General features: G+C 41.8%; 2 protein-coding genes across 12 annotated transcripts in view; one reads left to right on the top strand and one right to left on the bottom strand.

The window, feature by feature from the left end:
• Positions 1–2238, top strand: part of KMT2C (lysine methyltransferase 2C) — a 190868-nt gene extending 188630 nt beyond the window's left edge. For all 8 annotated transcript variants that reach the window (XM_053942468.1, XM_053942498.1, XM_053942526.1 and 5 more), the window contains one exon: positions 188–2238. In XM_053942468.1, the coding sequence (XP_053798443.1) occupies positions 188–280 (93 nt within the window). In that variant the 3' untranslated portion in view covers positions 281–2238. The remainder of the gene's footprint in view (positions 1–187) is intronic.
• A 2189-nt stretch (positions 2239–4427) lies between these two features.
• Positions 4428–24661, bottom strand: part of GALNT11 (polypeptide N-acetylgalactosaminyltransferase 11) — a 46988-nt gene continuing 26754 nt past the window's right edge. For all 4 annotated transcript variants that reach the window (XM_053963418.1, XM_053963426.1, XM_053963435.1 and 1 more), the window contains exons 6-12: positions 23928–24177; positions 21769–21886; positions 20029–20181; positions 17244–17462; positions 14046–14150; positions 7767–7904; positions 4428–5209 (exon numbers count right to left, since the gene is read on the bottom strand). In XM_053963418.1, coding sequence (XP_053819393.1) covers positions 5078–5209; positions 7767–7904; positions 14046–14150; positions 17244–17462; positions 20029–20181; positions 21769–21886; positions 23928–24177 — 1115 coding nt within the window. In that variant the 3' untranslated portion in view covers positions 4428–5077. The remainder of the gene's footprint in view (positions 5210–7766; positions 7905–14045; positions 14151–17243; positions 17463–20028; positions 20182–21768; positions 21887–23927; positions 24178–24661) is intronic.

Genomic DNA, 24661 nt, shown 5'->3' with positions numbered 1-24661 from the left:
TTCCTGGCCAGTGGCACAACTTGTTTGCTCTGGGGGGAGGTGACATTTCCCTTCCCCTTTGCTGTAAAACTGTGCCTTCCCTTACAGTGCAGCCTCTGCTGAGTTTTGCTGTTTAACCTGTAGCTACAAATCCTGTAGCTGGCAAATCCCAGCTCTTCCATAACCACTCTCATGCCTCTCCTTCCAGCTTTGCTATGACTATAAGTTTGATTTTGAAGATGACCAGCACAAGATTCCATGTCACTGTGGAGCTGTAAACTGCCGAAAGTGGATGAACTAGAATGCATTCCTTGCTGTCTTTGAGGGTTGCTTGTCCCTAGGAAGAAGTGATTCACATTTTGATTTTGTCGACGGAAAACTGTTGCCTTTTTGAAGGGGGAAAAAAAAAAATATCACTTCTGGAAATACAGATTTCTACACAAGTATTTGAGAAGAAAAAAAAAAAAAAAAAAAAAAAAAAAAAAGAAAGAAAGAAAAAAAAAGGAAAAATAACCCACCAACCAACAAGCACCAGAAGCAAGCGGCAAAATCTGAAGCTGACTTTCCAGACACGTGGAGGTGAAACTGAGTTAACAGAATGGTCCAGCACTTTTGTTTTTGAGCTCACTAAGGAGAAACTGTTTAACTTGGGCAAAGAACCGCTGGCTGACCTGCAGGAGGGCAGGTGGCCACTATGAATGTAAGACTGAAATCACCAGCGAAAGGGAGAAGTCCAAAGTGCTGGCCACAGCCTTATTTGATAAAGGGGCAGGCCCTCTAATTAAAGAAAAAAATTTTAAATAAAAGTAGACACCACTGAACAAGGAATGTACTGAAACGACTTCCTTAGGGATAGAGCTAAGGGAAAAAATAACTTGCACTAAAATACATTTAAATACTTGATTCCATGAGTCAGTTTATTGTAGTTTTTGATTTCTGTAAAATAAGAGAACCTTTTTGTATTTATTATTGAATAAGTGAATGAAGCTATTTTTAAAAAGAAAGATAGAAGAAAGCCAAGCTGCTGCTGTTACCTGCAGAACTAACAAACTCTGTTACTTTGTATAAAAGTGTAAATATTTTGAGAAAAAAAAAAATACAGTATAAAAATAGTTATTGACCAAATGCTACCAGACTCTGCAGCAGTTCGGGTGCTTATTCTCAAACGTTGATAGGGATGTTACAATATGATCTCATGTACTCACGGACATGCGATTCCCAGTTCCGAATAACCAAAATCTCAATTTAAAGAGAGGGGTTTTGTATGTTTAAAGCAGTCTCAACTGTGGTCTTATGAGAATTTTTTTAAGTAAACCTTAAGCCTGGTAAAGGCCGTGTATATTACAATTCTGACTTTTGTAGATGTTTGGGTAATTTAGATTAATTTTATTTGTATTATATTGTTGCATCCCTATTTCTTAAGTCAGGTTTTTTTGTGCTTACAATTTGTGATAACTGTGAATAACTGCTAAAACCACCCAAAATAGAGGCTGGACATGGTTTTTATTCTTCAGCAAAAGTAGTCAAGGATTAGGTGACTGTTCAGCCTACAGATTAAATCATGTAAACAACATAGAATGAGTTGGAGCTTCAGTCTCATGCGATAGCCTTCTTAAAAGGAAAACAAGGAGAAAAAATTAGGTGTAATGTGCTTGCAGCTGCAGGACTCTGGCAATAGGATTTTGGAAAATGTAATTTAAAGATGTGTTTGTATGGATTGTTTTTGTTTACATTTCTTTAAAAAATAAACACTGTTTTGTGTTTGCTTGTAGAAATTTAATCAGCATTTGGAACCAGGTTAGCTTTTTATTTTGTACTTAAAATTCTGGTACTGACACTTCACAGGCTAAATATAAAAAAAAAATGAAGTTTTTTTTTTTTGTGTGCACAATTAAAAGTGGACTGTAAACTGTTGGTATATTCAGTAATACAGTTCTGAACTTGTAATGTATATGGCATGATGTATTTTTATCTTACAGAATAAATCAATTGTATATATTTTTCTCTTGATAAATAGCTGTATTAAATTGTTTCTTGAATATTTTTCTTCTCTTGTACAATATTCCAACATCCTACCAGTATTTGTCCTACAGTTTTTTTCTGTTCTGTATAATAGTATCTAATGTTGGCAAAAAAAAATACAAAAACAACACAAAAAAAAAAAGAATTTTTTGAAGTATACAGAGTGTTATGGGTTTTGGAATTTGTGGAAACAGATTTAGAAGATCGGCATTTACGAATAAAAATATTTTACATCTATGAAGTGCATCCTCCTGTTGTCATTTGAGGTGTCTGGTTTCTGCTTCTTCTAGGATCTGTGTCTGCTTCCACCATCGAGAAGTATTTTGCCTTCCCCCTTCTCCAGTGCATCCTCAATTTCACAGTGGGTGCCACATCCTCATCTCAACCCATGAGCTGGAAGACTGAACACCCTTCCCCAGTCCCCTCCATCCTGCAGGAGGGGAGTGAGCAAAGGACAGAGTGGGGTTAAACCTCCATGTTGCTGCTGTGACAGTGCTGGACACCAGAGACATTCCCAGCAAGCTCTCACCATGGCTCCAGACCAAAAAAAAAGGTTCCAAGACTTACCATGGAGCAGTGGGAAGCAGCCAGGCCAAGCTGTTCCCTGGTGTTATTTACATGGTGCACTTCAGCTGCTGCAGGATCTGTCTGCTCCTCTGGCAGCCACGGCCACCACAGGAGCCAGCAAGAAGGAAGTCCTTGACACAGGGGCTTAAAACTCAGCCCCAGGCAGAGTTTCCTTCTTTACAAATAATAAATTCTCAGTATGACTGAGAATTGCAGCAAGCTGGGGGTTGTGACAGTGCCTACCCTGGGATGAGGCTTTTCCTTCTGTGCTTTCTATTCACCAAAGCCTCCTAGGTCAGCTGGGTCACTCAAATACAGGGCAGAACTCTGAATTCTGCTTACACCATGCAGCCCAGCTGGGAACAGGCCCCTGGCCCAGGGATGGGTTCTCCCAGCAGAGATCTCTCACCCTTACTCAGGTAATGGCCTGGCTGTGGCTGCACCAGATCTGCCTGTGGCCAGGAACGCCCTGCAGGAACAACTGACACCATCCAAAAACGCCATCACCTCCATCTGCTCCTGGAAATCAGCGCCTCTCCCGGTGACAGCAGCCTCCAACTCTGCCCACTGGGCGCAAAAGGTCAAAAACTCTGTGGCACCCAACTCAGAGCGTAAATAAAGCAAGCTGCTGGTCTCCCTATTTGAGGATTTGTTTGGGTTTTCTGATTTTTTAACCTTTTTTTTTTTTTTAAGATATCATAAAGGCAACAGAAGACAAGGCCAATCAAGGGTTCTGCACAAAGTGGCTGCCACCACCAGTGTCACAGAGAAGCCCCCACACAGAGCTGGGAGCAGCTGTGCCAGCACCTGCTGCGGTCAGGGGGAACCAGACAGGCATAAAGGAAGCTGCAGCTCATCCTTTCATCCCAGCAAAGACTGGAATTTCACACACAGCAACCACCCAGGCTGCCACTGCTGCCAGTGAAAGGGCTCACCTGAGCTGACACCATGTTCCAGCCCTACCCGGCAAGCCCTGCCTGACTGCAGGCGTCACCTGGGAATGGATGGCAAGACTCCAGGTGCCCCTGAGCAAGGCACAGCACAGGCTCAGCTGACCAAGGGGGCTGGTGTTGGTTTTAGAGGCTTTTCTTCATAGGAAGGAGCATGACTGATGTCTCAATTACTCCCATTAATGCTTTATCTGGAAAAACTTCCACTTCAGCCAGCTGGTTCTGCTTTTTAAACCCTGGTACCTCATTCTCCCTGCCAGGGGCTCACTCCCTCCAGGACTAGTGGAGGAGGCAAAGCACCTGCCCTGTGGCCAGGCCACTCTTACCTGCTCCCTTGCATCCTCCTGCTTTTCTCCTCCCAGGTGCTGGCCCTGCCGGGTGGCTGAAGGACCAGACTCTGGCACAAGCAGATCTCTTTTCTGCAGAAAGCCGTGGGTCTGTAATTATTCTAGCATTATCATTATTTTCTTCACACTGTCCAAAGGGTCAGTAAGTGGATGCTGGAGTATTTGTGCAGTTGGAGAATGTTTCTGCTGCCCAAGTGGAAAGGCAAAGCTTGTCCTGGCACTTCTGAGATCCAAACTCTGCCTTTCCAGGGAAGGCAGTCGCTGTGGGGTGGGTGGGAAACAAGGCCAACAACGGTGCTATGAAAAAAATACACCGGCTAAGAGCAGCTTTTCTCTTCTGCAGGAGACACACTGGAGAAGCTGAGGTAGGAAGTCAAAGAAATAATAAAATAAAGGAAAAGAGAGAAGTGGAGGACAAAAACCAGAAATTACCTTCAAGCCTTCCAAGATGTGAGGAAGGGAGAAAGGGAGTGAAAACAAGGGAAGACCCAAATTGTTTGCACATTATTGTCTAAGTTGGTGATTTCTGGTCCAACAGCTACAAAGAGTAAGGCCATACAAATTAATAAAAAAATGATACTTTATTTTAAATGCAGCTACTGTCATGAGTCATCAAAATAGACTTTGCAATAGTTACTTTGTTTTAAATATGAGGTGACGAATGACAGCAAAGAACTCAAACTACATTAAATGTCCTAAAATTAAAAGTACTAAATTTAAATATTTCAAATGACAATTATCAGAACATGAAATGGAATAAAAATATTTTTCAGAAAAAGTAAAATAATTTTGGCCAGTAATCCCATACTAGAAATGTAAATTATTGAGATACTGTGCATGAAATAGTCAAGGAGGACTTCTTTCTGTCATTGTCATTTAAAAGATCCACAAAGCTGAAATCTCACCATTTAAATTACATTGCGCTAATGATTTCTCTTACTTAAAACCAGTCCAATAATCCAGGACCATCCAAGGAACTGATAATTTCACTTCTTGGTGCAGTGGGGCTGCTGCTCTCAGTGTGTGACCAGGGACCACCTGGACCTTCCCACACTCAGCTCCTCAGGGCAGGGCATTTCCAGCAGGTGCTTCGAGGGTTGTGCCAGGTGCAGCAGCCAAGGCTCCACACAAACCCCTCCAGAATGACTTCAGATCGTGGCTGAAGGGGAACCAGGGCTCAGCTGAACCCTCCTCAGCCACCTCCTCGCTGCCTCAGCTCTCAAAGTGCCACTGCTGCGGAAGGGACCCGTCGCAGATGGCCACGGTCACGTAGCCCTTGTGGCTCAGTGGATCCACCACCTTCAGGCACTGCCCCACGGAGACCTGGTACAGGCGCTTGTTTTTCTAGAGCAGACAAAGACAGATGGGATTTATTTACTAAAATTTCTGTTCTCTGTTGTCAACTGGAGCTGGAAGTGATGCCCAAGGGGAGGGGGTGCTCCTTCCTGACAGATGAGCCTTTCAGCAGCCTCCCTGACACACCAGACCCACAGCAGTAGTGGAGTACAGCACACCCCATAACCACACCCAGACTTTGGAACAAAGGCTCTAGCGTCCTCACAGGCCTCCAGTTGGCATTTTGTTTATACCACAGTCTTTTAATGAGGTGGAGGGATGATCAAACCCATTCCCCAGCACGCAGCAAAGAGAGACCCCACAAGGCTCTAGTGGGCGCAGACAGGTCATAGAATCCTAGAATGGTTTGGGTTGGGAGGGACCTTAAAGGTCATTTAGATCAAACCCTCCTGCCACGGGCAGGGACACCTTCCACTAGACCAGGGTGCTCCAAGCCCATACAACTTTGCCATGAACATTTCTAGGGATGCAGCATCCACAGCTTCTCTGAGCAACCTGTTCCATCATTACACCATCCTCACAGCAAAGAATTTCTTCCTAATATCTAACCTAAACCTGCCCTCTGTCTGTTTAAAGCCATCCCCTCTTATCACATCACTCCATGCTCTTGCAACAAGTCCCTCTCCAGCTCTCCTGTAGCCTCCTTAGGCACTGCCAAGGATGCTTTAAGGTTTCCCTGTAGCCCTCTCTTCTCCAGGCTGAGCAGAGGTCCCTGTTTTGCATCTGACCATGCATTAGCAGTGCCACTGCCCCCAGCACCCACACGCTGGGGAGCTGCCACACGCTGTGACAGGCGTGTGGTCATGGTGGGTGCCCACAGCCAGGGCAAGGCCAAACCCCAGCCCAGAGTGACAAGAAAACAGACCCTATTCTTGTATTACCTGTAGAGGACTGTGCCATCTCCTCTACTACCAGCCTGTTGCAGCTGTCTGGAAAGGGCTTTCTGCACAGCCCCAGCAGCTCCCATGGGCAGCCACCTCCTGCTCTCCTGCACAGAGGGAGCAGATACACAAGAACAGCCATGCCAGGCTCTGCCACTGCTTATGGCCACAACCAGATGTCCAGTGAAGCAGGAGGACATGGTAAGAAAAAACACTCCTCCAAAATATCCCCCCAGTCCAAGTCTTGTACCACAACTGGCAGTGCACAGTTAGTATTTCCCTGTATCAATGACTCACTCAATGGATTTCCCCTTGTTCCAAAAGGCTTGATATCTAAAGAACCCCAGCCAGCTCTCATATTCCTTACAGGAAAGGTGTCCTACACCTTCCATTTGCCCTTCCATGCCCCTCTGAGCCTTCTTCAGCCCTAATTCAGCCTTTTTGAGAGGAGGGGACCAGCATGTGCAGTACAAACAAACTGCCATTGTGTGCTGACATTTCCCTGCTTCAGTTTGTATCTCCTTCCTAATCAATCCTAGTATTTGAGTCACTTTCTTTTCTTGTGGATCACTGATGAGCACCAATGTGACCCTGTTACAGATCCAGCCCCCACACCCACAGTGGCCATGGCCAGCTCAAAGCCCACGTATCACACAGGAAGTGCAGATTCTCCAGCCCTGCCACAGGCATCACCAACAGCCACATGCACCAATGTCAGTGCCCATTCCCCCACTCCTGTAAATCCCTGCCTGCTAACACAAGCTGCAGAACCTTCAATAACCTCTGCTCAGCAGAATTGTTCAGCTCACTATTCCCACTGCCTCTGGGGGCTGTGGCAGTGCTGGTGCCAGTGTCAGACACACACAGCCCTGGGCTCACACGGTATCTGCCTCTGTATCTCCACACCATCCTGGGCTGCAACAGGACTTGTGGGACTCCCCTTGGGAACCCGAGCTGCCAACCAGCAGCATGGTATGAACCAGAGACAGGCTGTGCAGAGCTGTGCTGGAAGCACCACTGGCAGGGCTGGCAGCTCTGTTTGTTCAACCATGTTGGTGCTACAAACACTCAGCTAGGCTGAGGGCATGTGAGGGGCAGCCTCTGAGTGAATACCCAGGAGACAAATTCCATGTGTGAGCAGCACTGGCTCAGTTTTGTGGAATTGGCTGCTCCAGGCTTTAATAATTAAACTAATGAGATCAATTACAGGGCAGAAGCAACTGCTCTGCCCTGTGCTTCTTCAAGCACTAAGCAGGAATCACCACGTGGACTCCTCCTGTCTCCCAAGCCTGCAAACGCAACACAACAAAGCTCTGGGGTGGATTTTGCTCTCTCTGGCATATCCCAGATGAGGCACAGTGCTGTGGGTGGCTGTGACTGGCAGAAGAAAGGCCCAGTGGAGCTGCAGAAACCTTTCTTTGTTGCAAAGAACCTGCATGTCCCAGAGCTCAGCAAAAGTCTTGTTAAGACTGAAATGCAGCCATCAAAGCCTGTGCAACTTCTGTACAGGCTGCTTGAACCATGGGCTGGGCCTGGTACAACTGCCTTGGTACATCTGAGGTTTAGTCACAATTAAACTCGACCCTGATGTCCTGTTAGTGCTACTGTCCCTGCTTGAGACACTGATTACAAGTAATGTGCCATATGGCAGCCTCTCCACTCACCCCAAATGTCCACTGCTGGGAGCCACCGGAGCCGTGGCACTTCATGAGACGAGGGGGATCGGACGAGCGAGTTTCCGAAACATCCAAGCAAAGCAGATTATTTAAAATCAGCTCATGATCCTCGTTGTAAATCCAGACCTGAAACAGAAGATAGAAAGACATTTATTGCATTTATTTCAGGGCAGTTTCCTTGAACCTTTCCTTCGCCTACAGAGGAGATGCTTCAACATCTGGACATCAGAGATGGGCCCTGCAGTGAGCGGTGAGAATTGAATGCAGCCCCTTCCCTGGGGCCCACCTGCATGAAGCAGGAATGCACTGATTCATATTTGGAGCTTCAACTGCAATTTGGCTCCTGAATTTCCATGACAGAAGAGTTTCTCTGTGATCACACTGAAAAAAACAACTGTCAATTCCAACAAGCAGCAAGGACACACTCAAGCTGCCTCTTGTCTGTCCTCTCCCATCTGCTGTTGGAACAGAGCAGGTATTTTTGTTCTTGGCACAGAAATGTGTCAGGCACCTTCAGTTGCTGTCATTCATGCCCACACCCTGCTGGCTCTCAGCAAGGCACATCTGGCATAGCTGGACATTCAGGGAAGCAGGAACAGCAGCCTGGTCCAACTGCAGGAGCTGCTGGTTCTCCCTCCCTTGGCCAAGATCACATCTGTGGAAGATCTGGAGCTCCCATCACCAACAGGAGAGTCTGAATCCCAAGCCAGAAAGCAAAAGCAATTAAGGAACCTGGGGGTGTGCACCTCAGAACATCCTGGGTTACAGAGGGGTAGAGAAAAGAGAAGTAAATGGAAAGTGCAGCCCCGCAGTACAGGGAAGATCCTGGGACCATGTGGCCCAACACCCAGTGACAGCTATTCCCAATGCACAGTGGAGCCCTGGCACCCACAGGGCAGCTGGACAGCACTTCCCAGCCTCTGGGAATGTTGAGCAAGGCAACTCCCTTCCCCCTGACATGGGAGCCTGTGAACAAGAGGAGCTGAGCCCCTCATACCTGTCCCTGAAGTACCTACAGACACATGAAGTTCTTGTGCTGTGCTCCTGTTCCAGCTCCGTTCCCATTTCTCAGCTCAGTGAAGCACTTGCCATGCCCACTGCGTATTTTTTTTTTCCATTAAGTCTGCATGAGTTTCAGTCAGAATATGGCATATCAAACTCTAGGCAGAAAAGTCAGGCACATAAATTTTGATTTGTCTCTTTTTTTGGCCTATGAAACTAAAAGCAGCCTTCTGGGGGGTGCTGGGATTTGGGACACAGCCTCAGTTGGACAGTATGACTGGAAAGCACATAGTTCATTATCACAGTGACTATTACAACACAAGGAAGGCCTCCTTGGAAGAAGTGCAGAGAACACATTAAAATTTGCCCCAACCTCAGGCATTTTGTGCCTTCTAAAATAGTCTTTTCTGTTGAAAGCCTGCCATGTAAAAGAGCATGGCAAGATTAAAGAGGGAGGAGAGAATGGAGAAGTAGCAGGACTTGCCAGAGAGAATTACTATGGAAAGAACAATGGTGGAGCCAAATCCAAACAAGAGATGAACTGGTAAGAATGAAGAGAGAAGACTGCAGTGACACAGGGAACAGATCTTCAATCAAAAGCTGAGTAATGGCAAAGAACACAAGACAGTGGTTAAATCCAGGGTGATATTTCTCCAGAAAGGCTTACACAAGACAGCCAAAATTAATTTCAAGCTAATTCTGTGTTTAGTGTAGAAAACAAAGGAAAGAAGAAAAATAGACCAAAATTTGGTTCCAAATCCAGATTAGAGTATCGCTATAAATTTGCAGATAATTAACAGATTCAAACACCGGGAAAGCAAAGCCACCCCATGAGGTTTCTTAGTTACACAACTGCAAGCCTTTGCATACTCCAAAAATTATTAACTTATTTTCTGCTGAGGACTGAAAGGGTAATGTTCAGCTCTTGTTGCTAAAGGCTGTCAGGAGCAACAGCCCCATATAAGAAAGAAACTCCTGGCAGACAGCTTAAGTCTATAAGCAGAAAGGTGCCTTCTCAGGATTTATGTCTCATTTCTGAGAGCTCTCTTCTTTTATTCTGTGTATTTTCTAAAAAAAAAAAAAAAAAAACCCAAACACAACCATAAAAAATCTAATCTATTAAAAAAAAGAGGCAACAGAGGTGCAGGATATTTTCAACCTGCACACACTTCCTAACTAGCAGAGTTAGGAGAGCATCACTGTGGAGACTTTGGATTCTAAAACTGGGATTGTGTCCAATTCCCACACTCAGGAAAGCAGCACTTTTAATTGTTGTCCCCCAGAGACACATGGCAATGATTTGGTCCAAAGGTCTAGGGAAAGTCACTGGCCATTTTCACTGGTATCAAACAAAATCAATGAGATGTAATTAGAGTATAATGAATAATTTCTGTTTTCAAATAAAACCTAAATGGCAGATGTTACGGAAAAATCCCCTCTCCATAATGAAATAGATCATGTTTGTTGTTAAATAAAATACTTAATTTGGTGAATGCTGTAGGACTGGCCTCTTCCTAGCAGCTTTTTCTCCCTGCCTCTCAAGACAGGCAACAGGTTTCATGAAAAGTGCATGGACACCTTCAGACAGGTGCACAGCATGTGCTACAGTAGATCTTGTGGACAAAATAAATGGGAGGAGGTCCAAAGTATGAATTCTGTTAGTCTAAACTTCTTTTACACAGGTGCAGCTTAGGAAGAACTGGATGTTTAATTCAGACCCTTCAAAATGTAGTTTAAGCTATTTACAGATTTAAGACTGAGGCTTCCTAGGACTTCAGTACCTTCAGGACTTTACTTCCTTCATGTGACTCAGACAAATCCCACAGCCTTCTCCTGAATTCCAAAATAGTAAGAAATAAGCCAGGAAACATCTGCCTACCCCTTGGCTTTCAGAGATCAGTGGAGTGCAGCAAAAGGCATGGCTGGCCAACTGGCAAAGCTTTGTGGATACACATTTTTATCTGATCTGCAAATTTCACTAGTACTAGTAAAATACATTGAAAAATTTCAGTAAATACAAGACAGTAACCACTGCAGACACAGCCCTTTGTCTGAAAGAAAATCCCTGCCATGACCCATTGAGTATTCCAGTACTTCCAGTTACAATCTGTTGCTTAGCTTGGCGTGGCTATATTATTCTGTCAGACAGTTTGTAAAAGATTAAAATTCAGCTTAAGAGCACAAAAAAGCTGCCTCAGCTCAGAAGAGGAGATGTGCCCAGCCATTTGCACCATCACATCCACCTGCAGATACTTCAGCTCCTGTTATTATGGATAGCAATGGCATCACAGCACCAAACAGCCTGTGACAATCACCACAAGCAGCCACGTTTGGTGAACTCCAATCATTGTTTGAAGCTATTGCTACTCTGAAAACCCAGCATCCTTCTGAAGGTCATTCCAAAGCAGGTATGTGCCCTCTGCTCCACAGTTCAGTGTGCCAGTGATGCTTCGAGACAAACATTAGAGGGACCAAAGAATTGTGCCTTATGGAAAAAGAGCAAGACAATTTGCACATCTTCACACTCACTCCAGACGTGTGCTGTGTCAGAAAAGCTAACTAATAGCCATGATCTAGAGATTTAAGGAGAGAGATCTTACAGAAGAATTGCATGTGGGAGCAAGACCTTGTAGTTCCTGAGTCCTGAACAGCTTGTAAAGGACATGTTCTTACATTTATTAAGTGCTACAGGAATGTTAACAGACCTTTTCTGAAGTTCTGTGCTTGAGTACATTTTTTCAAGGTCCAGAGCACAGAATGCCTCTTCTGTCACTTCAAACCTCTACTCTGTAAGATCCCATCACCTCTTCCACTTATTTCTAACAAGATTTTCATTACTTATTCCTGAATTTCTGTTCAGTCCCCAGAATTATCCCAGACTTTCTATTACACTTAACAAAGCACCCTAGTTTTCATTATAACTTAAAGAGATAATTTTTAATACATTTTCCAGATACAAGAACCACTTCCCTTATTACTTTCTTCCTATAGCAAAAATATGAACTGAATGTCAGTCATGTCAAATCTGAGAAAACAAGACAGTGAGATGTGCTTGACTAATTTTCAACTCTACTTAATGATGACCATCTAAGTCAACTACAATGAAAAGGATTGCCCATAATGCTGATACAATTGAAAGCTACAGAATACCTGTTATTTAAGTCCAAGTTAAATGAGAATTTGAAATTCCTTAGCAGCCATGAAGGCTAGATGAAACAAAGCAAGTATAAACCAAAGGCAAAACAGAATTGCTTTTAAGGCCAGTCCCATGACTTTAGAGAGGCTGGTCAGCTCTCACATGCATTCACCAGACCAAACACAGGCTTTTTCCTAGGACAAAGGCATAAACCAGATAATTCTAGAGCAAAACCAGCTGAAAATGCCAACAAGTTGAATGAAATGACAGTTTAAAGCTTCCAATAGTCAGGATGTTTCTTGCTATTTTTATAAGTAGCTGCTAAATAAATGTCATCTTTCTTTACATTGTTCTCACATATCTATAGCAAGATTGTTCAAGAGGTTATGACAGCAAGTTGGCTGAATGCACTCTTGGGATTTATTAGGAGAACAAAAGTCTAATAGCAGAAAAACAGTATTGGTTGACATACTTGGTTGGAGAACAAAATCATTGTGAAAGAAGATAGCACAGCCAGTTTTTTTTAATGAGAAATAATTGCTAAATTTACCACTAGTAAACCAGATTCATGAGAAAAGAAGCCAAAGATCAACAATCAGAGCACAGATTTGTCTTCCTCAGCACCAAAGGGATAACTGAAGTTTGTTCTCCTGGATTAAAAAAAAGTCAGAAAAAAGCTTTAATGTGGAAAATCAACAGAGTTTTTCCTTCAGGCTTGTGGCACTTTATTATGAGAAATATTGCAGCAAGGAGAAGGGAAGCATAACTGTGTGGACACCATGCCCAGGCTTTCTCACCCAAAGACAGAATGGCTCAGAATTGCAGCTTTGGCACTGCAAACATACAATCACTTGGTGATGATGGTGCCCATCAGTTACTTTATATTACTTTATATATATATATACACACTTTATATTTACAAGACTTGCTGACTGTCTTACAGCTAATGGAATAGATCAAATAGGAAAAACTCCTTTCCCATGCCAGCTTTAATTAATCTACCTTTAACACAGGAAGTGGTAATTTGGTCGCAGTGATGATTTCTCAATGCTCAATGGTTTCTCAAGGTGAAGTACAAGGATGTACTTGTACTTGCTCCTGTCTGACAACTGGACCTGAAGGCCACATGTCAAGAGCCAGCCACACTTATCCAGAGAACTGCAAACACCCCTCTGTCTTCCTCTGTCACACTCAGCTGGTGAGGCCACAATAGGAGGCAGAAAGTCCATTAGGGGACAAAGCACACAGCATTTTGCTGGGACTATCACAAATCACTCTGCTTCCACTGCTGCAGTTTCCATACTCTGAAAACCATATCATAGAGCATCAAGTCAGTCCAGTACAACCCACCTTTACTAAAGCTATGCTGCTTTACATCCCATGCTCCATTTATTCTGTGTCTTTGATTACTTTTCTCTTTAGATCCAACCTAGCTTTTAGAATTGTGTCCCACGGGCTCCTAAATCATAATGTTCTCAGAGTAGTTCTTAGCTATGTAAGCCTTTATGGCATTAGCTGAAGATCTCTCTATCCTGGAGACTTTTTATCCAAGTCCTGAATTTCTGTCACCTGAAAGAAGTGAAACAGCAAAGGCCTCATGTAGCGATACAAAAATTCTCATTAGGTTTTCACATCTATCCCAAATTAATCCCCAGATCAGCAATTCACCTGTAGTTAAAGAAGCTTCTGAATTCCCTTTATTTAACACCAAATCGTTCATTTGTCCCAAACTGCAGCCACTCCAGCAGCAGAGGACTGGTTGTGCAGTACACAAACACCAGCAGGGCAGGAAAGGGCTGCTTTAAATTCCACTATGAGGAACCATCTGAAAGAGCTGCTACAAATTCTGAAGTGCCAATCAGTGGATTATGAACCCATCAGGAGCCACTTTAGGGCAGCCTTCAGCCAAATAGAGAAATTCACACCATAAAGACAGGAGATGATAATATCCAACACTCAGCATCAGTAGGAGCTCCACAGTGTCCTTGGCCAGCCCCGTGGATTAATGACCCTCTGTAAGCAGCCTGTCTGCTGATGAGATGTCACACCAGGGCACTTTGCCAGCAGGAAAACATATTGGTCATTCTAAAGGCAAGAATTTCTCTTCAATATAATTGGGAATCTCATACCTGGTTCTGATCGTTGTAGTCACATTCCCGAACCACCACCAGGCCTCCTTTCTGACTTGGGTGGCCCTGGGCAACCAGGCATTTGTTGGTTTGGAGGTGATACAGCTATGAAAGGAAAACAGTTTGATAGTCAGTAAAAAACAGCCCTAGAACTCCTAGTGTGCTCAAAAAAACTCAGCCAACACTTCCAGCAATTAAAAAATCTTCCCTTTTAAAATATCATTCTGTTTTTCAGATAATTTGGAGAAAAAACTGCATTAAACAGTTCCAATTTGCTTTCTAATTACATCAAGATCTCTGTCTCTGGTACAACTGCAGCACACACATACTGGCTCTACTCTGTCAAGGTTCTTTGCTCTCTTCACTCTCCATGGAAGTCTAAGGCCCTACAAATTCTACTCAAGAATATTGACTGTACTATATAAACTGCATTTTACTACAGTTTAGCTTAAACATAAGGTCCTCCTACAGCTTCTCATCATGAAACAGGACCACCTCCCTGAGAAAGGAGCAGGAATTACTGAAATAAAAACAATTTTAGAGATTTATGTTGTTTGCAAATTGATTTTCAAGATCATTTACGTAACTGAAAAGCCACTGTTATCAGCTATGGTATTTTACTGATGGATCAGGAAGGAAGAGAACATTTTACAAGCATCCAAATGCTATTTTTGCTCTAATGCCCTACCTAGTCTGATTTAGGGGAATGGTGTATCAGAGGACTGAATTCAAGTCAGAAGCCTGTCCTGTGATGCAGAACTGTAAGCATCTACCATCAGAGCAAACAAGGAGGCTCTCAGCAAGCTGGCACTCTCTCCTGATTTGAACAATGATGCCCACCCTAAGAGACATCCAAGGCATTTTCTGCTGTACAAAGTTTAGGTTGTTCTATTTCAAGAATCAAAAAATCATTAATATCTTGATGTATCCCCACAGATGTACTCAGGCAGACAAAGTACCTCTAATTCTGGCTTTAAATTACACACATGCTCTGAACTAACTGCTGGCCAGCAGATGACTTCTTTTCAGCCTGATTATTTCTCTTCCCCTGATGTGGTGGGGATCAGGCTCTGCAGGCAGCAAACACTGCCTGCACACTACAAGCTGAGAGATGGCAGGGCCTCAGATCTGACACCCACATTAAAAATACTTATTTCCAATCTGGAACTGGATGTAGAGGAAAAAAGAATGTCCTGAATGCCAGGCCAGGCTGATTAACTAGCCAGCTGAACTTTATTATGAAGACATCCATAGCTGTCTTGGCATTGCTATTGACACTACAAATTTTTGGAAACCAAAATAGACTTCCAGTAATAAAAGGAACAAACTGCTCGATCACATGATAGCAACAATTAGCACAAATACCAAATAATATTTTTCACTAAACACCATTTCTGGAAATAGCTGTCCCAGGGCATATCAACAATTGCCTTGGGTGCACCATGCTTCTCCTGTTCCCCACACACATCTAAAACAAATTACACAAGACATTCTAAGTAACATTTCCTCACACCCCAGATCTAGCACAGATTTCATTTGCATTATTCCTCACACAACAGAAGATTTTTAAACCATAGAGTACATGAGTTTTGTATGATTTTTGTCCTTTTTTTTTATTGGCCATCATGGCCAGCATTGGATAACACTGGTAACAGCTGCAACCATTTGTGATCATTACATTTCTTCCCAGCTATCAAACCACCACTTATCTGTGGCCCAATTAGTTTTTGAGAATAAACTGAGATTTGGAGTGATTCCTCCCAAATCCTAAAGAGTCTGGCATGCAGTGGTGACATTGGCTGATCATTCTGTTCCTTGCAGGCATCTGGAAATAGTTTATACAGCCATTAGAGCCAAAGCTGACTCTCTCATACAATGCTGGGTATAATTCTTGAACCCCAGAGAACCAAGCCAAGGAACTGCATTTTTCTGCTTATTTTCCCCATTTCTTAAGGGTGCACATAGTTTTCCTCAAAATTAAACCACGGTAAATAACTGCAGGGAAGATTTAACCTTAAGTGTTACTGAGATATTCAGATCATTCAAGGAGTTCTCTCCAAAATCAACAACTTCTCAGCTAAATTTCTGTCTGAATGAAAGCAGAAAGCTATTAAATTTTAAAAGTAAGAAGAAAAGGTCTGACTAGGGGAGTAACAGCATCCAACAACTAGGGGAATCAGCCCATCAGTTTTATTCAAGGAAATCACATAAACTTCACAGCTTGGCTGGGATATTGCTATAAAAATACTGCACAAATTGAGGATTCCCACACAGCTGCTTCCAAGCAAAAAATCTAATGGTGTCATTAGGTCCTGCATGAACACAGGTCCTGACTCACTTCTTGCAGAACCAGCCATCATCAGCAGCTACTGCAGCCTGTGGGGACATCACTACTAAATGCCTCCAACTACTGAGCTAAAAGGGAACCTGCTAGCCATTATGTGTGAGCAGTTTATTCCAGAGTATTTTCTTCCACAGAGAAGACACCAAGATAGTTGTCTTGGGTTTGAAACTATCCATTATTTTGGGGAAGCATAAAACACACACATCAAGTGAATTTGACCCTGGAAAGAGCAGATGCAGCTGTCTGGTGACTCTGCCTGCATACAAACCCATAAGCAAAGGTGTCAGAGCTAAGGCATGAATTTAATCATGATTTACTTCATGAACACACAAAAAATTTCTTTCTTCACTTCTACTTTGAAGAAAAAAAAAAGAAGAGAAAAACTCATCTTTTGTTCATTAGTTAACAGCAAAGACTAGAAAAGCCATCATCAGCCTCAGATGCAAATGTTCACCTTTGCAGAAAATCACCCAGTAAAAGCAGTGAGTTTGGAAACTAATTACACTGTACTCTTATCATAAACCAACAGAGTGTGAATATTTGAGGCCAAATTTCTCTCTGTCCAAATCGATCTTCAGAACCAACAGCTATGAAAACACATTCTAAACACTGCAAAACTTTCTAACTCAGAACTTCAAGGTAAGAAACTTCATGGAACAGTATCTAGTGTAAGGATGACCTGAAATATAGATCAGACTGGAACTGATTTGACACAAATCCTGTTATTTTCAAGAGAACTTGTTGCAAAACTTATGGAAACAGACTATTTTTGTTGTATTTGAGCAAATCTTTAAGGAAAAAGAGTCTCATAATAATTAACACACCAGAATTCTATATATTTAAGTTTCTCTTACCCTTCCACGCTGGATTATTTTTGGTCGTTTCTGTGCTCTATTAATAAAAACTGGCTGTGGAGCTTTGGCATTGGGCCCAGATATTTGCATCTCGGGGTAGATGTTATCTAAATACCACTTAAATGACTTGCAGTTTAATCTCTTCCTCAGTTCTACACGGTCGGTGATATTTCCATAGCTCCTCGTCCTCAGCTCAGGTCTCAAAGCAAAATACTGCTCCTGTATTTAAGAGAAACAGGTTGGGGAAAAGAGGGGAAAAATTTCAGATTACTGATTCCCAATTTTTTCCTTTTTTCAGAACTCCCAAAATTTAATTTCATTTTGCTAGTGCTTTCAACCAGTGGTTTGAAACTGGCAGTAGGAAATTGCAGTGCTTGCATTGTCACAGGAAGTGAGATTTAATCTTGCCTAACTCTGAGCTAATCTTTCTAACTGAGGGATTTTTTTTATCAAGATAATTCTTGGGTACAAATTTGCTGATCTTTTTTAGATGCCACCTTGAGGAAGAAACAAATCAGCCCCTGACTTTATTCCATTGTCAGTACAGGCATCCTAAAATCAGTATGTAAAAACCAGATACACGTATCATCAGCAACCTCATCTGACAAAGGTTTCTTGAAATTATTTTGATTGTTCAATGGATCGTTTTCATTGTTGTGGGATTCCAGTGTGTTTTGTCTTGCACAGTTTCCAGCCTTCCAATTTTACAAATGATCAGGGTAAAACAATTCCAGAATAGACCTATAAATGGGGCTAATATAATGAAGTTAAGTGGGAACACACCTTATTCATGTGAATAATCAGAACTGTCACCTGGGCTTTCTGGGAAGCCCAGTTCTTTCCATTCATCTGCATCATCTCCAAAAAGGTTCACACAATGTTATTCTTCTCACATTCTATTTTATTATGATAATCAAGAGTCTTACAGATTAGTTGAAGAAAGGTTAAGATTCCAACCCAATCTCATGTGCTGCTTCACTCCAATGCAGAGACAATGGGGACAAACAGGAACTCATGAATGTGTGTGGGACAAATACTATTGCTAAAACTGTGAAAAAATCCCCATTTAGCATTTAATTCCAGATAGATTTACAGAGCCCACAAAAAAGGCATTGTATTTGCATATTAATTTGTTTACTAGGTACCATTTAGAATTCAGTTTTTAGGGCACTGAACTATGGTATGTTGCTGGATTCATCTCTAGGAGACATCTAGAATCCACCCACCATGACGTGGTTCTGACAGTTTTCAATTATTTCCTGCTCTCTGATACCCAGAACAGACAGCATCACCTCTGGACAAGTTACACATCTCTCCTCATCAAGATCTTTGAGTATTTGGATGTGCTTGATGTATCACTGATGCTATTTTAACAGCAGAGGAATGGGAAATAGGTACTTGGTGTACACTGGACTGTTGGCCAGCTCTGAGACAGTCTGGAGACAGACTGGACATCACAATCTGGCCTGCTTCAAAAAGTAGCTCTGCTATTCCAGCTTCCTCTTTCCTGGTTGAAATTCAAATGCTGGTAATCTACCTTGCATGTGTTATTTATTACCACTGTATACATGAAGTAATACTTTTGCATTTTGCTTTTGACAGTTATGAAAACTTTGCTGAATCATTTCCCTTATGCCATTTCATTTATTAAATACTGATATTTACTCTTTTAAGTCCTATCTTTGTACTGTGGATTGTTAGATTGCTCTGGTAAATTATACTGGCCATAAATATTCGCATTATTCTTATAAAAACAAAAATATTTCCAAGCTTGTCTTCCATACATTCTCTGGCAGCTATCAGAGAATCAGAACAGAAACAGCTGGAAAAGTTCTGGACACAAATCTGTGATAAGAGACTGCTAGAATCAGCAGTTCAAGTGCTTGCTGGATAAAGCAGTTCAACTGGAAATTATAACAAAGAAACCAGTCCAAGCTTCAGCAAAAGCCATCATTAATCACAAAATAATTGTGCCCAGACATCAGTAAAAGGGAAGGTGATAGATCAGATCTACCAAAGCATTACAGAGATGAAGAATGGAGATAAAAATTCATGACCTCCAACAGGTTCCTCAAATTGAAGATCAAGGTAATGGATGAGGAATGAAACATAAACCTCTAAAGAATATAAAATTAATAAAATATATGTTGTATAGAAATTGTAGGGAGAACAGGATCTGAGCACACAGCAAATCCTATGGTCTCAGAGGGCAAAATGTCATTAAGTATCTCAGAGATGAGGGTCTCAGAAACACCTGATCTATGTTTAACAGCATCAGTATCAAGATCTGAAGACAAGGAAGGAATACACTTGCCCTTGAATCCAGAAGTTAATCCTTACTGCTCTTCCAGGGCAAAACAGACTAAGAAACAGATTGCTAATTAAAACAGAATGCAAGCAAGCAGCCAAAAAAAAATCCCTGTCTCACCAACATGGAAACTACCTGAAGGCACAGTACATGGTTGCCACGTAATACTGATTTGGACACAAAGCAATGCAGAGCTTACAAAAGCTCATCCATCATCTTTTACTTCACTAAAAAGGCATAAAAGTCAATCTCCTGCAGGCAGTAAAGTAACAAGGAGGAGACTTAAGTACTCAAAAGCCAAATGACAATTCTACAGAATTTAGGAACTCCTTTCAGAACTAGTATTAGGAGTTCAGACTACAGAAGGAAAACCCCATCAGAGACATAACAGTTCTCACTCTGACACAGTTCTTTGACAAACAAACCAGTCAATAACCATTCAATAACCTTATTTCACGACCTAGAACAGTCTCTTACCTTGTATTCATCCATCCACACATGTGCCAACCTCAGTGAGTTATGAGCCATAGTGTCCTGTCCCCCGGGAGAGCCATAGGGACGCCTCTTACGGAAAATGTGTCCCACCCTGGAGCAGGGGATGATCAGAAGTCTGCCACCACACATCCAGATCTGTCCACAAAAAAACAGAACATGCTCAGATTGCTCATTCACTGTTCAGATTGCTCAATAACTTCTCCCCTTCTTCAAGGGATACCTTGGCAGGGTTATAGGTTATGCAGAATTAGGTGTCAGCAATGTTGGCCTTCATGTCATGTTATCTGACAAATTAGATTTTTAGATCTCCATGTTACAAAAGATTCTTTTTCTCATGTGACCACACTTTCCACAAAACACATCATGGCTTTCAAGAGACAAACAGAAAATTTTGCTGTTTTGCTCTAACGACCTAGCAGAAAAGACTGGGATATATGGGCTAGGACTAATCCTGCAGACTAAGGTACCTAAATTCATTTACCTGCATGAAAATTGTCCACAATTCTGTGACAGATAACAAAGTCCAATCTCTGTCATCAAGGGAACCTGGAGAGCTTTTCAGCTAAGTATGGAAACTTATTGGACAGAGCTGTTTGTTTCTGTTAAGATAGGGGAACTCGGAAACACTGTTCCCATTTAGATGCTACATTCGGGAGTGGTACCAGGGATCTATATTTATTTACACTCTACTTCCATTTATGTTTTTAAAATTGCTTTTTTAACTTCATCTCCCAGCAAATTACCAGCACTGGCCCTTTGATGGACTAATATGTCCTCCAGGCCCAGAAAATTGTCCCACATTAGCAGTTCATAATCAAGTCACTTTTAAAACTCAACTTCTTTCCAACCCTCCCCCAGAGAGACATGGACTTCCAGAAGCTCTAAATTCTCTGAATGTGCTCCAATAGTTCAAAGCCCTTTTTACTGAAACTGTGTATTACAAGATAACAACAATGATCTCCTCACACTCCACACACTCCTACTCAGATACCTAATAATTACATTTACACTGAAAATTCAAAGATTTTATTTATTCAGTACACACTCCTTTAAAGTCACTCAAATGTATGAAATTCCAGTTCTTATTTTTGAACACTAATCTTGATTTCTCTAACTGACAGATTCTCTAAAGTTTTGGCGGTTGTGTGTCTGGTTTTATGTTTGTTTGTTTGTTTTTTATAACTTCACCTTTTAATCCCCTTTTCATATCTGTCATGATAGCATATCATTTTCAGGCAGACTCTTGTCAAACCTGTTGATGAATGCCCCTTACAAAAATAAAGAGAGAAGCACAACATTAAGCACAGTAAGTTGTTTTTATTTCAGTGGAGTGACAGGGAAGATGAGAGAAAATACAGGAAGCCCAATGCAGCTCCATTTTCAGAACATCTGATTATGATTTTCTCATTACTTTTCCAACCAAGATGACTCCTCTCCATGACTCTCAATTTACTTCCAGAAAACTTTACATTTCCAGGTCCTCAAAAAGGAGGCTGAACTGTCTAAGGAAATATACTAAGCTTACATCTTAGCAATATTGCTGTGAGCCACACATCTCTAATCAACTTGTGAAATTCATTACACATTGCTATAAACTAATTTCAGAAACTTGCATAATTCTTCTTTTCCTATGCTTCTTTACAGCTATTATGAAAAGCTCCATCACCAAACCAAGAAAAAGCCAGAAACATTCAACTACAGAGCTGTAAATTCTCTGATTACCCGAAAAGATATTTCCAGGTTTTCTCCTCCCCAGATGTCCATGCCACTGTCGTACTGCCCAAGCTCATTGAAGTACTCGCGATCCATGGCAAACAGCCCTCCAGCCATGGTGGGCGATCTAAAAAGGTACATGGAAGGAAGTTCATTTTCTTTTAGGCAGAGAAAAAAAACCCCACACAGTAATTTTTGCTGAATCTGTTGGTCCCAAAGTCCAAATTGATAAACCAACATAACACAATTTAAATCCTTCAGTCACTTAGACATGAGTTCCAGTCTTAAAACATTTGCAAAAGCAGATCTGTAAGTAGTATTTGTAATCTTCCATTGTTCCAATATCTATAAATCATATTTCTTTACCTGGTAAACTTGAGGAAAAGGAAGAGGACAGAGAAAGAGGAACACTAAATGCAAGAGGCAGCTTTGTTTCATTATTGACTCAATTATCAGTTTACTGGCAAGTTATTTACACTTCATGTATTTATACAGATGATCCCTCTGGTATTTCCTAGTTTTTCACCTTGCCTGTATGTTACTAGAATGTGTTCTAGTCTGTAAAAATCTACATATGGTCCTCACTGTTCAGTCTCTAGACTGAATTCCTACTGTATCACAACACTGGAATATGTGGATGACCTACAAAAGTAGAGTAAAAACTGAGTAGAGGAAAAAGGCTTTTCCCCATCCTTGCAAATAACCCCCTGTGACGAAACCAAGCCTAGGCCAAGATTTCATTGCTTGTTCTCACACAAATTTCTACTACAGTTTGTCACCTTAAAAACTGGGTTGAAAGGTTACTCTCAATTTTCCCACTCCGACACCAAAATACTTCATTGTGGAAAGTCTCTAAAATGCAATACTTTCTGTTGGATGGAAAGCCTTTTTCAAGGTTAAATAGCAATCTAGGCTCCTTATTCAAAGTAGTTAGAGACCTTTAGGTAGGAAAAATCACTTTCATACTCAGAAAAGGTAATCTTTTGAGATTATTACACTTGCTTTAACTATAAAGCTCTCTGTCTTTTTAGCATAGGACTTTTTCATAAAAGTGAGTTGAAGGAATGCAACAACAGTGTTGAACACAAGAACAGCTAACCTTCAGCCACTGACCAAATTAAATGTGAGAATAGCTCTTAACAGAATAAGGATTTTAACACTTGATGCTGATTCCCCACTCAGATTTTTTTCAGTCTGTCCTTTCCTTCCAGGTTCAGAAACTGCCACAGTGACACTTTCCAAACAAGCCAGTCAAACTGTTAAGTAACTTAATAATTTTCCTGGCTTCTCAGAAAAAATCTTGGGATGGGGAGACATGGGAAGGCCAACTGCAGAGCTGTTAGATGACAGCAGAGAACCTGTGCTGGAACTGTTTGTGGCAGCAATAATGCTCTTCATTTACAGTCCAAGAAAAGGGAATGAGAGAGAAATGAAAACACACCTAATTTCTGATTCACTTGGAAAATCTTATCCACAAAGTTATTTTGTAAAAAAGGGGAAGCTCCTCCACCTGACAAACCTGAATTCTGTACTGAGATTGATATTTGCAACTAGAAAATATTACCAAGAATTACTAGAAAATTTACTGAGAATTTTGTTTCAAAACAACTCTCAAAAGACTTTAAAAACAAATTCCTATTACCACTAACAGATTTTCCCAATCTAGTCATTCTTCAGCACTTCATCACAGAAATTATATCGTTTGTATTAGTGGGAAAGCAGGCTAATATTAGTTCGTATGAGTAGGAATACTGTCCTACAACAAAGACAGTATTATCATGAAGCCAAGCACATCAACAGACTGGAAACAAACATCAATGCATAGCTCAAAAGTGAAATTATTGGACAAATTTAATACAAACTACCATAAGCTCCCTCAGAATTTTATCTTCAGTAAAACCTGCTATTGTATAAGCACTTTCTAAAATTCTGCTTTCTTGACCTAATAAAACAGATATATGTAATTCACAATTAAATACAAGAAATTAAATGAAATAGTTTTGGTTACCACTCCCTATTTCTAAGTGAAATAAACAAGTCAGATATTTGACAGGTTAGGCACCTGGTCCTAAACCTGCACAGCCAGAGGACACTCCCTACTGCTTAGGAAGTGCTCCTGATCATCCCTGTGTTACACAGAGCTTCTCAGCAGAGAGGAGGAGCCTTACTTGATTGGAGCAGTGGCTCCCTCGGGTCCTTCCAGTTCTGCCAAGGGAACGAGATCCCATTTGAAGTGCAGGCCCCAGTTAAAGCCCCCCCGCACGACGGGCGAGGAGCTGTAGGTGAGGGTGTCGGCGCTGATGATGTCGATCACGGGGCACACCACGGTCCTGGGATCCTCCCTGATGGGGGTCAGCAGAGGCTGCAACCACATCTCATTCACCTCACAGTGACTGTCCAGGAACACCAGCACCTTCCCTGCAGAGCACACAACACAAAGATCCACAGTGCCACGGAACACAAACATGCAATTCAGTGCAAACACACGCACAGTGGACAAAGCAATACTTGGCAATTTACATGGAGATTACCTGCCCCAGTCAGCAAGAACAGTTTGTTCTATGACATACCCTCATGCTCACTTGGTCTAAAAAGGCACCAGCATCTTTATGACAAAACAAAATTTAACACTAGAATAACGTGGAAGAGATGGGAAACAGCTTTAAAGAAAACAACTTTGGAGCATGCAAATATAACAAGTCACCCCACAGACAGTATTTGACTGGGCATGGGGATGGAACTCCTGCAGTTCAGAAGAGCAATAAAATTACTTAAAATTGCACTAACTGAAATGAATTTTAGCACAGCTTGGAAAATGCAAGCACAGTCTTATCTCTGGATTATACCATTACAATGCTAATGAGTAAACACCAATTAAGAGACTTATCTGCCACTCAAAATT

This window comes from Vidua chalybeata, chromosome 1 (genome assembly GCF_026979565.1).
Source record: "Vidua chalybeata isolate OUT-0048 chromosome 1, bVidCha1 merged haplotype, whole genome shotgun sequence".
In the NCBI taxonomy this organism is placed as follows: Eukaryota; Metazoa; Chordata; class Aves; order Passeriformes; family Viduidae; genus Vidua; species Vidua chalybeata.
This window is presented reverse-complemented; position numbering and strand designations above follow the sequence as displayed.